The 17,341-nt window shown below is 39.1% G+C and overlaps 1 protein-coding gene across 14 annotated transcripts in view; it reads right to left on the bottom strand.

Moving 5' to 3' along the window:
- PPFIA1 (PTPRF interacting protein alpha 1) overlaps nt 1–16,810 on the bottom strand; it is a 60,260-nt gene extending 43,450 nt beyond the window's left edge. For 7 of the 14 annotated variants that reach the window (XM_074586356.1, XM_074586366.1, XM_074586362.1 and 4 more), the window contains exons 1-2: nt 15,849–16,810; nt 14,477–14,740 (exon numbers count right to left, since the gene is read on the bottom strand). In XM_074586356.1, the coding sequence (XP_074442457.1) occupies nt 14,477–14,740 (264 nt within the window). In that variant the 5' untranslated portion in view covers nt 15,849–16,810. The remainder of the gene's footprint in view (nt 1–14,476; nt 14,741–15,848) is intronic. The other 7 variants (XM_074586350.1, XM_074586354.1, XM_074586352.1 and 4 more) reach the window with 1 other exon arrangement.
- Nucleotides 16,811–17,341: the final 531 nt, after the last annotated feature.

The raw sequence follows: 17,341 nt of genomic DNA, 5'->3' as shown, positions 1-17,341 counted from the left end.
TTTGCTTTTCACCTAGTGAAATTAACTTCCAGGAAGTATCAAGAAGCCTGGATTTTCTAACCTGGAAACATGAAACTTATTTCAAGCTTTAAGAGAATCAGTTCTATGAAATAAGTTTCTCTTTTGTTCTCAAAAACCCCAAGAATTTAAAAGGGAATGTAAGAAAATACTTAATGTAGTATTGAAATGTGGTTATGTCGAATTCTTGTGTTTCAGAGCATTGAAAGGTTTTTCCTGCTCAATGTAGCTATTTTTCCACCTAGAGCCAACTACTCACCATAGTGAGAATACATTAATTATAAACTACAGCATATCAACCTCCTTCCCTATTTCTCCTTATGCATAAGATGTTTATAACTCAGAAGACCGCTACCAAAACACAGGTGCAGACTTCTTTACTATTAAAAAAAAAAATCTCACATGCCAACTTGAGGCATTGAGGTGTTTTAAAATGTTTAATACCATCGTTGGTCAATGCTCAGAAGTTTGCATTTTTCTTGACTCAAAAAAAATACTTTTTTTTTCCCCCACTCTAGAAAAACTGTAACACAGCACAGACCCACTCAAGATACTGTTGCTGCCAGATGACAGTCAGTGACTGATACTAAACCGGAGTAACTTTTTATGATTCCGTCCCTCTTTTTTAGTACGGTATTCTTCAAGTTTACCTCTTGGATTGCCCTATCTAGGCTTTGTCATCCACACTGCTCAATCCTAAACAGGCAATTAAGTTTTAAAGTGTTTACAGTTGCATAATGTTATTGCTCTGGAATGAAACTCGCTGTTTCCAGTCCACTTTGGAGCTGAAGGTAGAATCAACTGCGTAGCGTTTGACGAGCGATGAGCAAAAGAACTCTTAACTCACAGCCAGCAGGTACCAAACATATGCCCACGAGCAAAATGGAAAAGCTTATAGCAAGACCAAGTCTCCATGGTGATAAATAGGTTTCCAGTTACCATCCTGACTGAGTTGCTTAAATTTATGTGCGGTGTTCACTGAGCCTGAACTGCAAAACACTAAATCCGGACTTCATTGCTGGGAGCTGTCAGGAAGCGCTGCATGTTGAAGTGCAAGAAAACATAAAAGAAGGAGGGTGGTATTTGACAGCTTTGCAAGAGGAATGCAAAAGTAACAGGAAAGGGAGGTAGAAAGACATCAAGTTCCATGTTCTCCCTCCTGTAGCTCCCCCTCACCAGACTAACACATTTGTGACAGGTCCTATTTGGTGTCAGGGCAGTAAAAGTACCGAAATGCAGACATGGATGGATCCAGCCTCTTACTCCTTGAAGGACCAGAGGTCTTCCTTTCACCACACTAATCAATGCTCAAACTTTATACACCCTACGGACAGCTCAGAAAGCGAGCCTGTAAACCCGAGTAAACACAGCAAAGCGTAGGTCGAACACGGGCGAACAGGAGCCACCTACACTCAAATCATTAACTACAGCCTGTATAAACCACCCAGAGTAGCAAAATCATTACCGCCTGTACTCTTGCATTTAATTTTCTCTAAACCCAGCAAAACAGCACTGTTATGTACACAAGACTAGGGGCAAAGCCTCATGCTAAAACATGGCTTTGTTCATCACCAGAGAGCCAACAGTCACTGATTACATACCGTACTTTGCACTCCTAGGTACACACGCCGATCTCTCAGCATCTTCCAAGCTCCACCATTAGTTAGACCAACATACAACACAGTGAATACAACAGTCATATAGGAAACAAATGATATCTCTAAGACTGTTTTGCTGGTAACATGCTGGAAGTCAAAACTAAGCCACAGCTGCATCCTACAACTTCTTTGTAGGTCTGCAAAATTAAGGAAAGAAAATATGAAGTACCTTAAATAAGTCAGAAAATTTCATCCAGTTACTCCTCTTTAAGTCTAACAACTTGCAGTTTGCAAAGCATCTTCCTGTGGGGCAACTAGCCTCGTGATCACTGAAAGATTTAGAATCCATAATTTCTCCACGTAGTTTGTTAATCTTTTCATCGACCTTAACAAATCACTGCCAGCATCTGAGGCTTGTTCAAAGCATGGTAGATCACACAGGGTATATTTTCAGATAATCCAGAGTAGACACTACCCATTTTCACCACAACCTTTTTAACACAGACTTTTAAACTACTTTTAAAGCTACAGGTGTGTATCAAAGATTACATATCAAACCAGTGAACCAACTACCAAAATACTTATTTTCCTCCGAAAAGCTTTCTCCAAATACTCAACTGGGGGGGGGGGGGGGGGGGGCAAACCCTGCAGCTTAACAGCACGCACAGAGGATTAAGAAGAAATAAGCAAACTCAACACTAACTAGAAACACTAGTTTCTAGTTTTAAGCTATTTTCTTCTCTTGTCTTTGTAAAATACTTTTAAAATTTTATCCCTACTCAGGCAGCATTGTGAATCCTCTAAGTAAGGAAGTCCAAAAGTGGAACCATTATAACAGCTGTTAAGGTAACAGCTGCCTAGCAGCAAGATAGGAAATACAGAAGGGTTCTTCAGACTTGCACAGAACCTAACATCTATTCACATGCAATGGTGGCAGAAAACCATCTTCCATCACATGGCTAGAATCTTTTCATCGTGGTGGTTACGCTCCACCTTAAGCTGCTCTTAGATGTACCTGAACACGCCCCCTGAAAGGGCAGATATGGCACCAAAGTATTCAAAACCATACCAAGCTTGTTCAACTTGGAAAAAATGTACAAGATCAGCTAAAATACGTATCAGGAAAACTTTAGTCATCATTGAAAAACAGGCTTTTCAACTTGGGATGCATCTGACTACTTTGTGTAGAACTGTCACTGTTGGGACTGGTCAATAACAGAATAATCCTTTCCAATACTGCACCAGTCCAAGTTCTAACCAGTCCAAGTACCAACATTTCAGAAGAACAGTTTATCTTAACACAGAAATAAGTTTACAGTACTTGGGAGGGGCGATAGAAAACCAAATGCCTCTCAGATACACTCTGAATCAAGTGAATTCTAAGGGTTCCACAATTTGAATTACCACATTCCTGCACCCCTAGCCCAGTCTATTTTGATTAGTTACTAATACAGTAAGTAGTAGCACAACTTCTTAGTTGTAGCTTTAGGCATCTCCATTTTTGGAGTCCATGTCAGTGAAGAAACCTACCCACACCCATACCCACTATGGCAAAAGAAGAATACAGTTGTACTTAATTAAAGAGGAAGAATCTTGCATTACCAGTTTGACAAGGTATGGGACAAAGCCAGCCTCCATCTTTAATATGACACTATAGAGATTGCATTGAAGTTTCTACTCTCCACATAAAGTTGGTCAAGATTTCCGGGGATCCCATACAGGATTTCACAGCACACGATGTCCCTCAAAAATGCCAAACCATAAAACTGCAAGATACGCTGAGAAAATTTAACAAGTTCAGTATTTTTCCTGGGATCCCCCATTATGAAGGCTAAGTAGCTACTACAAAAGCTGTAGCAAGGTATTCTAAGTTGTAAACAACAACAAACTGTCAGTTTCCTTGAGCAAGAAAAAAAAAATATATTTTTTTTGTTTTTATCAACTCTAAACATACTGCACTCACAAGAAACAGCACAATTCTGGCTCAGCTGACATTTATTATTAAATTCCTGTGACTTTTATGAACTAAAAATTATTTAATCCTAAACACTTCATTCTAGTCTGTTTAAAAAAAAATTAATCCTCACATGACTAATACTTCACTATTTTTTAGAAACAGACCCAGGACAAGATCCGTCATGCACGATTATTTCAGTGACAAGATACTTCTGCTTGCAGAAACTGTGAGCAGCAGCTGAGGCACAGCCCTGCCCTATTCTAATCATTCATCTTGGCCTCCAGTTGTCAGGTTTAGTTCTGTGGCCAGTAGTTGTAAAGTACGTTTTTCACACCATGTTAAAAGGGAGTGCTTGGGAATCTCTGAATAAGGCTGGCCAAGCCACCCTCGTTAAACAAGCATCAACACGTACTTCCCCCTCAGTGCTCTCCTATTTTATATATATATTTATTTAATTTTTTTGCCAAGTGATGAACACTTCAGTCTTATAACTTCAAACTTGTTTAAGCAAGTAATACTCAATGAGCACAGATACATGCCTTCAGCAGGAAATTCAACTTGCAGGCTCTTTGCATTTTATTTTTCTATTTCTTTGTACTCTATCACCCCAGTTTACATGCTAAGTGTGTTTACTGGGCTGACTGAAGTTAAATATATCCAAATCTGCAATATACAGAATAAAAATAACTGGACTATTCCACGGAAAACTGCTCAATTTTTACAAATAAAGGCAACTCTAAAGCCCATGCAGAAAGAGTATAGTCTCAGGTCTTACAACAGACAAGCCTGGCATTTAAACACTGAAAAACTTAACTCAGCAACACCGACTGAGTTGTTTTATGGGGGAGGCGGGGGTGTGTTGGGGGGTGTTAAGCTTCTTTTAAGGTTCAAAGTATGTATGCCACAAAAGATATCCATAATCAACTACCTCAACCCAGAAAATGTGTAGCATCACAGAACAAAACCAGGGACATGAGTAACGCGAAAGGGCAGAGAAGGAGAAAAAAAAAAAAAAAAGGAAGAGATGAAGAGATGCAGACGGTCTGTTAATGTGCTGTAACCAGTAACAAAGGCTGAAGTGAAAGATGGATTGGTGAGGAACCTGGTCTGAGGAGAGGAAGAAGCTCCTGCTCTATTCCACACTGGGCTACAAACAAGGGAAAGATGATGCAACTGGGAAACCCTGCAGCCTCCTACTCCGCAGAGAGCCAAGGCATGCTTGGCCCATTTCTCTTCCCTGCCTCCCAGGACTTAATCTTTTATAACCATTGCACAAAATAGAGAAGAGTATTACGCAGTCTCTAAAGACCACAGTTCCTGTAGGGGATCAGAGTTACACGAATATAAGCATCAGCATAAATAAGATTACAGGAGGGGAAAAGGACGGCTTCTTTCCTGCATGGACAAGCAGCGAGAGCCAAAATCCTAAAAAGCTTTTTTCATTTCCACTTTACATGAAGTAAAGTAATTCCAGATTTCTTAAAACAAAGGCTCATCTTTTGGAAGATAATGTTGTCGAACCACACCCTCCAAAGACATTCTGAAAACTCAAGCTGCATGTTCTAAGAGAAATAAATTCCTAGATGCACCTGCCTCGTGTTCTTCCACACAAAGCTAAAAGAATGTTATGACCTTCCAAGCCTTTTCCCCCCATGAACTACAAAAAGGTGATAATACTGCATGAAAAATGTATTATTATTTTTATTCCTAAGTAATAATTAAAAAAAAAAAGATTCACAGTGGTATCCCAAGGCATCCCCTGAAATTACCTAAATCAAACTTTTAGTTGTTCACCCAAATGTAATCCAGCAAATAGGGAGCGCTGTGAAGAGATATTCTGAAATTACAAGTTTACTTAAGACACACATAAAAACCCCAACAGGATTCACCCAAATATTCAAGACTGCTCTCCATACATGCTCTGCTGTTCCAACCTTGGCCTCTCACATCATCCTTTACCCCCATAATTAGGTTATCGGAAGAACTTCTAGTACTACAGGTAACTCTTTGAACAATAGAATCCCACTTAAATCTTTAAATGACCTTTGATTTGGGTCAAAAGCTTCTTTTATTTCTGGGTTTCTGAATTAAAACACAAAAGGTAGCCCGTGTCTTAAATCCTAGTAGAAGCAAGAGATTCAAGTGGGAGATGAGAGTCAGGACTCTAAATACAATACACAACAGAACCTTAAAGAACATAGAATTACACAGAATTCAGGTTCCCCTTGGTAACAGTAAACGCACATCTCTTACTCAAGCACAAACTACAGTGAAAAGCACAACTAGTAACAGAGTTTTGATCCAGTATTATTCATTCCAGAAGCTTTACAGAGACCTATGAACCCACCATTTCAGCTAGCAGATCTCCCATTTATGGGCAGGAGTGCAAAGAAAAGGAGAGTTTTGACTATGACATTGGCAAAAGTATGTATTGCTAAATTATTTCTGTGATAGGTTCACATAAGACATTTGAGAATCCACAACTCGCCAATCCACAATTTAAATCATGCCGTTGATCAAGACAAAAGCCCTTTTAGATGTTTTTAGATGCGTACAGAAGAATTCCCTTTTCCCCCTAATTTTCTTTTTTAGAACAATTTTGATTTACACCGTGAGAAAACTTTCATATCAAGCATTCTGTGAAGCTCACAATAAAACAAACAAGCAATTCCACTTTCAGATCTCTCTCTCTCTCTCTCCCCCTTTTCAGTGGGTTGTTTCATGATCGTGCTTGAAAATTCAGAAATAGTACTAAAACAGCTTAACAAAATTGGTTACTATTTACTGAGATAATCAGGAATCCAGTACCATTAAAATAACAGGAATTTATGATCCTCTTTATTGAGTGAGACCTCTCCACATTAAAGAAAGTTTTAGGTTTTACACCAAGGATTTGGGTAGCCAAAATTTCTTTTCAAGGAATTCAAAATAAACACCATTTCTCATTACAGGAAATTGTCAATGTTGAGAAGACAATTATTAATAATGGGCACCAGTTCCAAGGTAGTTCTTTCACATGAACATTCTTAGTTAGATCTTTCAACTACCCATCAAGCCAGCCTAAACTTTGTATAGGTCGACACAAAAATTCTTTGTTTAAACTACACATCTTAAGGCTTTGTTTTGTTGTTTACTATATAAATTATTCAGCTACCTAAGCTTATATAATTATATCCTTATACTGTGTGCAGTTCTGTAAATTTGAGGTGGAAAAAAAAAAAATCTCACTTCTTTCAACAGTAAAAAGTCTACACTCTTTACTCATTTTTACCGGATATTCTACCCTGCAATTCTTTATAAAAGGAAAATAACACATTTAAAAACAATGTTTCCCTACATGTAATGTAAACTGAACAGAACCAAATCCAGTATGTATTTATATGGGAGGTAGGATTTTAAAAAGTAAGCACTGTGCTTCAGAATATTTCTAGACAATTAGATGTGAAACAGAATTAGATACCAAACTCCACCACGTACTAGCAATAGGAGTACAGCACAACACAGCATGGCTCAGAGCATACCCAAATAGAGACTAACGTTATATGCAGGGGGAGAATAAAAAGAAAAAAAATTAAAAATTAAAGAAAATTTAAAAAAATAACCAAAGGCTGCACATTTTCCTATTGCAAGAAATAGAAAACACTTGCTTATTTTCCAAGTGGCAGTTCTTTTTTCTCCTCAACAAAACTAGGACATTCATATCAAATTTTTCAAGCTTTTTTCCATGTGGCCCTTTAAACAAGGGATGGTCCTTGTTTAAGATCTGTCCTGATGGTATCTGACGATGCCTAATACTGGTAGTGTAAGGATCTTTTCATTAAGGAATCTTGGAGCACTTCATGGAAGTTCTAAAACAAAATACTATTTCTAAACATTTCTATTTCTGAAAACATAACCATAAAACAGATGAACTGCAGGAAAAGATATGTTGACTGTTCTTATTCTTATGTACCCATCAAAAGTCATAGTCTATTTCAAATGCAACCAAAATTGTATTCCCATTAAGATTTTCACTACCATCCTCAAAAACTATATCCCAAGTAGACATGAACATAAACACCTGAGCAAAGTTCAAGGCTAGCCACCATGGAATAGCAGAAGAGAACATTAAGCAACAAAGCTTTTCTTCTTAAAAATGTTACAACACCGGACACTGTAGGAACAGGCCCCAGAGCCTTGTCATGCCGACTAGAAGGAAGAGAGATGATTTTCAGTAGAGCTTATACAAAACCCAAAGTAAAGTCTGAAACAGATAAAGGTCATAGGCAAAAACCAAGTTAACCAACTATTCACATCAATTTACAGAGAACCTAAAGGAAAACAACACATCAGAAGGAAACTGAGCATTGACTTTCACAAGTATTGTAACCGCAGTCCTCCTCCAATTCTGAATATATGAACTAGGAGAGTCATCTCCTCAAGCAATCTACAGATACGTATTCAGCTCACTACACAATTATCTGGGGTTTACAAAATGCAGAAACAGTATTTCCAAGTGCTCCCGTGAAAAGTCAAGTTGAATAAAAAGCTCACTCCACTCGACAGCAAAATAATCATTCTTCCTTCAGCCTGGAGAATGTGAAAACATTTTTCCTGGCAAGAATTGCCACACATTTCCCCATTTACACTTGGGAGAATCTACAGGCAGGCTTACAAAAAAATACACTTGGAAAATGATGAACACCCACATTACCTGACACACACAATGCGAATTTATCCTTTCTCAGTATTTGTAGCTTGAGATCCATATGCGCAAGAGATTATGGTAAGTATTTTCTAATATATGTCAACAGATAACAGTCAGCCTTACATGCTTAAAGTGACTTAAGCTGCCTAAATTGCTAAAAGTAGCTTACACGAAGACCTCTATCATATTTCTTTCAAGCAGGAAAACTTAAAAAAAAAAAGGCAACATTAAGTTAGTGTGAGGTATATTAGTTGAGTTCTTGGATGCAGTGCTAACTTAGGAAAAGCAACCCAAAATTACTAATAGATAGCTGAAATGTTCTCTCCAAAAATTCAAGTTCTCTGACAACATTGTTAACTATAAGGGATCTACATATATCAAAACACAAACAAATGCGTACTCTTAGTTCTAACATCAAATCCTATAGTGTGTAAAACCAACATCCACCTCTCCTAAAAAAGTACCAGAAAGGAGAAACCAAAGCCACAGGCCACTGGATGTTAAAACATTAAGACCTTGTAAGGAGAAGTGGGGGAGGGAATTACATTTTTAATTCTTATTTATCTTTTAAAAAAAAATCCAAGAGGTTTTTTTTTGTTTTTTTTTTTTTTTTTTTTTTTTTTATTAAAGATCTAGGTGGAAATTGCAACTATGTAGACAAACTGAATCTGTAGGTGTTGCTAACAAACATCTTTAAGGTAGTTTTTAGTTATACTCTTAAAAAGAACTGAGAAAAACAGAAGGGCTTGCAGACAAAGAATTCCCAGAATACCAAAATAAACACTACCTGCTATACCAGAGGCTACAAGCAAGTTAGCATAGATGAATAAATATGTGAAGTTCACCTGGTTCTAAATATACCATATATTTTTAAAACAGCTTGTTTCCTATATAGCTCTTTTCACCCAAGCTTACATACAGCCTGTTTGTTAGACTGCAGCCCACCAAACATTAATAAACCCATTATCAGACATTCGTACACAGTAACAGAAGAGTAGGAAAAAATAATCACCAGCTCATCTTTCTGGGCTACATCCACTATTAAAAACAAACAAAAAGCATTTTTGCGTAGTCACCAAAACATTGTTCCTACAAATAAACTAAGGAAAATAAAAACAATAGGTTTAGACTTCATAAAATCTTTTTATTAAAGGGATTGATGGGACATCAGAACAGCACTAAGGTTTATCCTCAAATACAAGAAAACCTAAAACTCATTCTAAATTTAATCTAGCTAAAAGGTTTATTTATAATCAAGATAACCTAAATTAAAAGCACAGTATAAACAGCAAGTTGCTAACAATAGGCAAGCAGATGTCTGCTGGGCAGGGATGGGATGTTTCAATAAACAAACTCATCCAAACGTATTTAAATGAGAAACTAAGAAGTCAGAACAAATGCTAGAGACTTGGTCCTCAATATACTCCACTACATTATTTAAGCGTAGCTACTGCTCTTTTTGCCCAATCGTAGAGCATACTTTCAGATAACTTCATATTCTGAGGGTTTTGGACAGAAGTTGTCTGTTTCTATGCCTTGTAAAGAAATAAATGTTAGGGAAGTTAAGGTTTATTGGTCAGGGAAGAATTCCAAACATTAACTCCCATCTCCATCTCACTTAGGGTAAAGACAAATCTATTTAGTAATTTACTAACAGTAAAAGCCAAGTAAAATTTAGCAACTGAAACTCTACATAGATGAGACTAAAATTACAGTTGCCAAAACGCAACGGAAAGACTCATGTCCATCTTTGCTGCCAGAACGGGATGAGAAACGGAGGACATGTCTGCTCTGACAGACATCTGCACATCTGAAATCCTTTTGGATCTTTATCATTTGTGGACACATGGCTCCGCTGAGATTAATGTCTTTTATTTAGAAGTCAGTACCACATCTTGCTAGAGCAAGAAATATAAGCTACGTCACCTCAAGGCTGAACAATTGTGAATACTGTAAATGGAATTGCACTTAAAATGTTAAGGAAATCTCAGCTGCTGCAAAGTTTGGCAAGCCCTTTACTTAATGTACTTTTTGCAACTGTGTTCTTCAGATTATGTACAATTCAAAACCTCCCTTCTACATCTATGACATCCTGTATTATTGAAAACTTGTCTGGAGGAAATCCAAGTAACACCATTATTAAAATGGCAACTAGATCCTTAAGTTCATCATTATAAAACAATAACAGGGCAGTTTTCTGACCAAGCGTTTAGATATTTCTTGTGTGAGACATCAAACAGTATTTCTGAGATGGTCTAAGGAAGATCATTCTATAGGGACGTGCCTGAATTTACCTGAATACAAATATAAACGATCACACACTATTTTTAACTGAAGTGTGCAGTAGCAATAAAATATTTACTATAGATAGAGAGCAACTAAAGACAGCCTGCCATGGACTCACTTTAAATTAAGATGTGACGGGCAACCTAGTAAAGCTGAAGCCAAACCAAAGTTATAGGCAGTTTTTATTCCCACATTTAAATCCACATTACAATATATTTACACACAGACACTCACAGCCTTTGACAGAAAGTTCTCATCTGCCCCTATATATACATTGCTAAATACAGAAATTCTGAACAGGACCATCACAAATGCAGAAAAAACTTCTTTTATTTTCCTTACCTTGCATAGAAATGAAAAGAAAGTATGACAAATTTAAGACCAAAAGGTTAGAAGCGCAATTTTAAGATGGATCTTCATAAGAATGTTTCTGTCTTACAGAAGCATGTTTGTACGTCAGCTTATAAAACTCTTAAAATACATATTAAAATTGTCATCCTGTGACATTCATCAACTATGCTTTTATTTGTGCTAGGTACCAGACTCCCTGTAAATTCAACTCTAGTCTTCTCCATCTAAAACAACCATCTTCTTGTTATTTACAGAAATTTCTACATCAAATTCTACCAGCAAAATGAACCCTAGCCTGCAACACCTTCGTAGCAAGAATCGATAGTCACTTGGACCCCAACTACCTTAAGTTCAAAATTTAACTTTTAAATGCAGTAGCATCCTGTATGTTTCACAGATTAACTTACAAATTTTAAGCATGCTAACCTTGAATTTTATGGAATGCACTCTAGAAGACACATTGAGGGCATGAAAAATAACAGAGAGGAGTTATTTTTCTGACCATAATTAAATCATAATTGAATGTGTTTACATGAAAAGTAACAGTTCTCTAAATTCTCAAAGTACAGTTAATTTTCATTTTTTCCATGAAAAATTATAGGAAGAATAAATTTAATTTTAAGTTCTTGCACAGCAACTTGATTTCATCAAGTTCGTTTTCCAAGGTCAGAGTACAGTTTGACTAGGGTAATATGTAATAGAAGGTAACTCCCAGAAAACAAAAAGCATTGCCAAGAATCCAGTTATTTTATCAAGACAGTGTTGATGTATTTCATTTCCAGCTGTCCGTACAAGAAAAACTTGTCAGTTTTACTCTGTGTAAACGGAACAGATAAAGCACATCTATGTAAGAGTAGAAAGCTCTCCTCTCTGTGAATTAGACATCCAGAACAAAAGTCTCCTTACTTTAAACAGTTGTTTCGGGTTTACGTGTGCTAGAACTGATGTCTTTAAATTACTAGCTGACCACCACACTACAAGTACACTAGAAAAGTCTACTTCTCTGATACTTCAGAGAATGCACATCACTGCTGCGGAAAAAATTTTGTTTACTTTTATAATCTACAAGATGTGCAAATACACAACTACCAATTTGCCACTTTATAACTACATACACACCAGTGTGAGCCTCTTCTTTACACACGGAAACTCAGCTAATGTAAGGAATCAAGTACAGTGATGCCATTAAAAATTGTGTGTCTTCATACTAAAAACAGCAAAGTCCTTTTGGTACAGAAGCAGTCAATCTGGCATTCCTTCTATTACTCAAGGAGTTTCCATCTGTTATCAGAATGGTCTAACTGGCCGATTCAGCTAAATATATGAAACAGGCAAAGTGTACACACAAACAATTCAATTCAATACTCCTTAAGATAAAGTATTCCAAAATCAGCTGCAAAGACGTGTTACAGCTACATGCCAAGTCTGAGGGACAAATAATACATTGGTTACACAGTGATTTAGTAATTCATGCAGTTATACTAGTATTTCTACAACTAGGTAAATTGATCTTCACATCTCTTTCTACTAAATTGAAAACAACTACTATGATAAAAAAAAAAAATGTGGACTACTAAATCCCTTCTTTCCTGAAAAAATACAACGTGGTTGTCAGTAAATTTAAAGTTATCCTGCTTCAACCCCTCCTTGAAATCCACAGCTAAACAACGGGTCATTTGAGGCAGTAGGTTCAAAAGAATGCTCAGCTTGAAATAATTAACAAAAACGTTTGAATAGTTTGAAATATTACAGTCACCGCAAAGTTTTCCTAGTGAACGCTTACTAGAATTTTTAAAAAAACAACCCACATCTTTTCACCTCATCAGAAATTTACACCTATGAAGTAAGTGAATCTTCACCATAACAACAACAAAAACTTGTCAAATACAGAAGTTATTCCTGATTGCAGCAAGAACAATGAAGTATTTTTGACTTTTGAAGGCATCATCAATCGTCACCTTCCACAATCTTTTCAGCTTAAGCACCACTGAGGACAAAAGTGGCATAGTTTTCACACCACGACAGCAGTATTTTTCAACAGCAATCTACAAAATCTACAGTGCTATATATTTATATAAAATTGCACTAAAATTTCTCTCTCAGCTGAACCGTGAGACTTGCCTTCCTACAGATTTCACATGAAACCATACAATTATGACATTCTTGAAAATGGGAATTGGTTTTTTTAAATGCGTTAATCTTTTAGAAATGTTTAGAAAGAAATGTTTACATGTAAGTAGCTTACTAGATTTAGGAAAGAAAGCTGAGAACTGAAAAGGGAAAAGAGGAACAGTACAGTTTAGAGCTTGGGTGATTCTACTTATCCACAAATTCAAGTATAACAGTTTACAGATGATACAATTGGTTAATGGCATCCATTAATGTAGCAGACCTGAAATAGCGGCTAAAGAGAAGCCACAATTATTACAAAAAAAAAAAAAAACCACCAAAGAATGATTTTTGCACAGGGAGCAGCAAAGGTTGAAAACATCCCCTTTCTGATCTCCATCATACCATTGTAACACAACTAGATTAACATGTGTTACTTTTTAGTTTCTATCCCTGAGTAATTGCCAGTACCAATTACCATACCAAGAGTCATATGGTGATTACATTATAATGAGAGCAGTAGAAACAGACGGGTTTAGAACTACTGTTTTAAAGTGTATAAACAGGAACCACAATATTTAAGCATACGTAAACGTTTGTAAAAACAGTTAAGTATTCTTGAAATAACGTATGCAAGTATAATATCATCATGACATGCTTGGGACAACAACCAACCATGCTAGAAAGTTTAAGGCTATCAACAGTTAACTGACACCTGAAAGCGGCCTCTGCTTTGCCTACAGTCAAATGCTTTTCAAAGCGTTCAAAGTTCAGTTGTATCCTTTTTAACTAGGATGGATAAAAAACAAGTCCTGTAGACACCAACCACCTTTCCTAACTACACACTACTGCCCTACGTAACACATGGAGCACTACAGGCTGTATATTGGTACACTGCATCCTCCAGCAGTCAATTAGTAACTCCTAAAAAAAGAAAAAATCCAAACTCTCCAAAAGAAACTATGAGTTAAACAACACATTCAGACTTCTACACTGCCATGACAAGGTAGCAGTCCTAAACTTTTCAAGTTTTTACATCAAAGTTCGTAACTGTAACAGAAAGGCCCGCTTTCTTTCCCAGAATGGCCTGCACGTTATTCTTCAGCATGTGAACGAATCAGCTGGTTAGAAACAACATTAAAAAATACTAGTGACAGAAGAAAGTCCATCAAGTTCTATAAAACAAAAGGATGTAGGTAAGACTTCAAGCTCGAGCTAAGCCAAAGAAATGGCAGAAACTGGGAAAGCATACTGGAGGGAAAGGGCTGATGTTCCCTGCTCACCTTGCTTTTGTGTCCTTCTCAAAGTGAGCAAGCACCAACAGATACTTCAGGAAAGTACTAAGCGAGACTGACCTTCCCCTAACATAGCCTGACTCTTCAGTAAATTAAATATGCAAAAAGCCAACAGAAAAACCCACAAAGAATACAAAAATTATCGAAAGATACCTTCCTTTCAAAATGTCCATACCTGTGGAAGCGCAGTATTGAGCTGTCTCTGCAAGGAATCTCTCTCATGACCAACTTCATGAAGCTTGCCCTGGGTCAATGCTAGCGTCTCCTGAGTTTCTCTTAGTGTTTCCAGAAGGCGATCCCTTTCTTCCAACATGGATACCATTAATTGCTCAAAATGGGAATCAGCATCTGACTGTAACGGGGAACCTGAACCATGGCCTCCATTTCCCCCAGAGGGAATCTCTGCCTCACTGATGGTTGGCATCACCTCACACATCATCTTGAAACAAAATAAGACAAAACAAAGACCATAAATTTAAAGTCAAACAAATCTAAACAGGATAAGCATAGGAACTTTGGATACTACCCATAATACCAACTCAGCTTTCCCAATGATAGCATCAGCAAAGGTTGCCAACACCTTAGTGTTTGCCACTATTTCATTAAGACTGCAGGAGAAAAGGTATACAGTCAATTTAATCAAGGCATCACTTCATAATGAGAATCTTGCGACTTCTTGCAAAACCAGATTTTTACAGCTATGTTTCAAACTGTGATCTCATTTTAATGGATTTATATTTTTGTTAAGAGTAAACTGCTGCTGAGATCTTTAAAAAAACAAAGATAAGGCATGCAGCACGCCACCAAAAATTATACACTTAAACCAGTAAGTGCTTACACTGCATATTTTAAGAATCATTATCTGCTTCTTCTAACACTTGAAACATACAAAGATAGTATCTAAAACAGTACTGTGAGCTTATGCTGGCTGTGTCTATGGTAAAAGTGATGCATGTAAATTAGTGGTAAATCCACATAGTCCAATTCAGGAGATATACATGTAAAGGAAGATAAAAAGCAAAAATATCAATATGAAGTGGTAGCAGCTGTCACTGTGGATAACAAAAGTAAAAGTAAGCAAAAATAATTCAAGGCAGAGTACGAATATAATTAACAATGCAAATGTAAACACTGTACTATTGTTAAATTGGAAAGACTTTTAAGACACCCTAACAGATCCTTACAAGGGGCTAAGGCATCACGTTTTTTAAAAGCATGGAAAAAAATCCCTAATATAATTACTGCAAATGCTCGCTGAATCACTAAGGCTTCTAAAGTTCTTCAGACCGCCTCTCTCAACATCACAAACCTACAAGAACGTAAGGCAGATCACAAAAAAAATAGTTCTTTCAATCTCTCAGGTACCACAAAGTTTGTTCTTAGCCTTCAATTTCACACTTATTTTAAAGAACAGTTAAACTTACTCTGAGCCTTACAGTGGGACCTCTCAATCCCTTGAAAGACTTGGAACAGCCTGAAGTGATTTATAACATTTTCATGCATGATTACCATAAGCCCTGTATTTTCAACACCCCTACATTATTTACCTTGCTCAATAAACTATAAAGGCTTGGAAAACAGGCCCCAGGTTTCCTGCAGTACCAGTTCTTCTCTGTTTTTAGTAGTTTTTTGTTACCCCCAAAAACCTTTCGGATTGCAAAGCATCCATTCAGCTCTAGTTCAATGTCTGTTTAATTGAAACACCCCGTGCACATGAAAACAAGTAAACCTGCTGAGAAAAGAGCAGATCCGGTAAAAAGCAGCAGCAGCTTCAGCTAACTAGCCAAGTCCCCAGAACACAAGAATGTGAAAATAAACTGTCTCAGCTTCCTGTCCCTCTATTACTGGCCCATAGGTCCTGAAACAGCTGGCATGGGGGAATCATGTGCTGAGGAAAAAAAAAATAATAAAAAATGTAGTCCGATGCAGTGGTGCAATAAGCTTCAATAGTTCATCGCTCATAAATTCCACTCAGGTCACAATCGCATTATTAAAGAGAGCGTGGACAGCATGGGAAAACGGCACGAGCTTTCTCGTAAAGGATTTGGAAAAGCCTCCCTTCTTTCCTCTTCTGTTAATTCCAACGGGAGGCTCTCCTTCCAGTTTCCTGGGTCTTAGTTCAAACATTTATAATCCCAAGAGCAAGGCGCTGGTATCGCTTTGGAAGGCGCGGAGAAAGGAGACCTGTTGTTTCCTCTGCATTAATCCTCCACTCGCTCTCGCCCCAGCCGGGTCCCACCGGCGATGCTCCGGAACCGGCGATATCCAGCCGAGGGGGGTGAAAGAAACCCGCCGAGAAGGGAGGCAGCGCCCGGGAAGCAGAAGCGGGCGAGGAAGGCCCTGAAGGGAGACGGGGGCACCGGCACCTCGCCCGCCCGGGTCTCGCCGCTCCTTTTCCCCGCGGCAGGGCCCGACAAACAAAGCTGCTGGCCGCGGAGATGGGGCTTTTTTGCTCACCCCCTTCTCCCCCCCCCGCCGCCTCCCCTCACGGGGAGCGCCGGGCCGGGCCTCCCTCCCTCCCTCCCCGCCGGAGGCCCCAGCGGCGCCGGGAGCGCAGCCCCGCAGCCCGCACACAGCCGGCTGCAGCTCAGCGCTGCCCGCGCTGCCCCGGAGGAGCGAGCCCGGCCGTGGAGGCCCCGGCGCCGTGAGGGCCCTCGCTACTGAGCGGCGGGGCAGGCTCCCCCGCGGCGGGAGGACTCGCGTCCCTCCGGGCCGGGCCCGGCTCGGCTCCGCCCGCCGCCGCCGCCTCCGCCGCCTCCACGTCCGTGGTGGCCGGCGATGGGCCGGCTGCGGCCGGGTTAGGTGCCGCTGTGTCCCGCGACGACGGTGCCGCGGCCCGAGGGGGCGGCACAGGCCCTGCGCGCTGGGGAGAGCCCCGATCGCCGCCGCCGGCCCCTGACCCTCCGCGCCAGCACCGAGCGCCGCCGCCACCGCCGCCTCCTCCCGCTTCTCCCGGCGCCCTCTGCGGCTCCTGCATAAATCAGTGCGGGATCCAGAATGCACCGCGCGGGGAGGCTCGGGCGCCCCTTCAGCGCGGGTT

This window comes from Larus michahellis, chromosome 4 (assembly GCF_964199755.1).
Source record: "Larus michahellis chromosome 4, bLarMic1.1, whole genome shotgun sequence".
Taxonomy (NCBI): Eukaryota; Metazoa; Chordata; class Aves; order Charadriiformes; family Laridae; genus Larus; species Larus michahellis.
The sequence above is the reverse complement of the archived record's forward strand: the minus strand, read 5'-3'. Positions and strand labels throughout refer to the sequence as shown.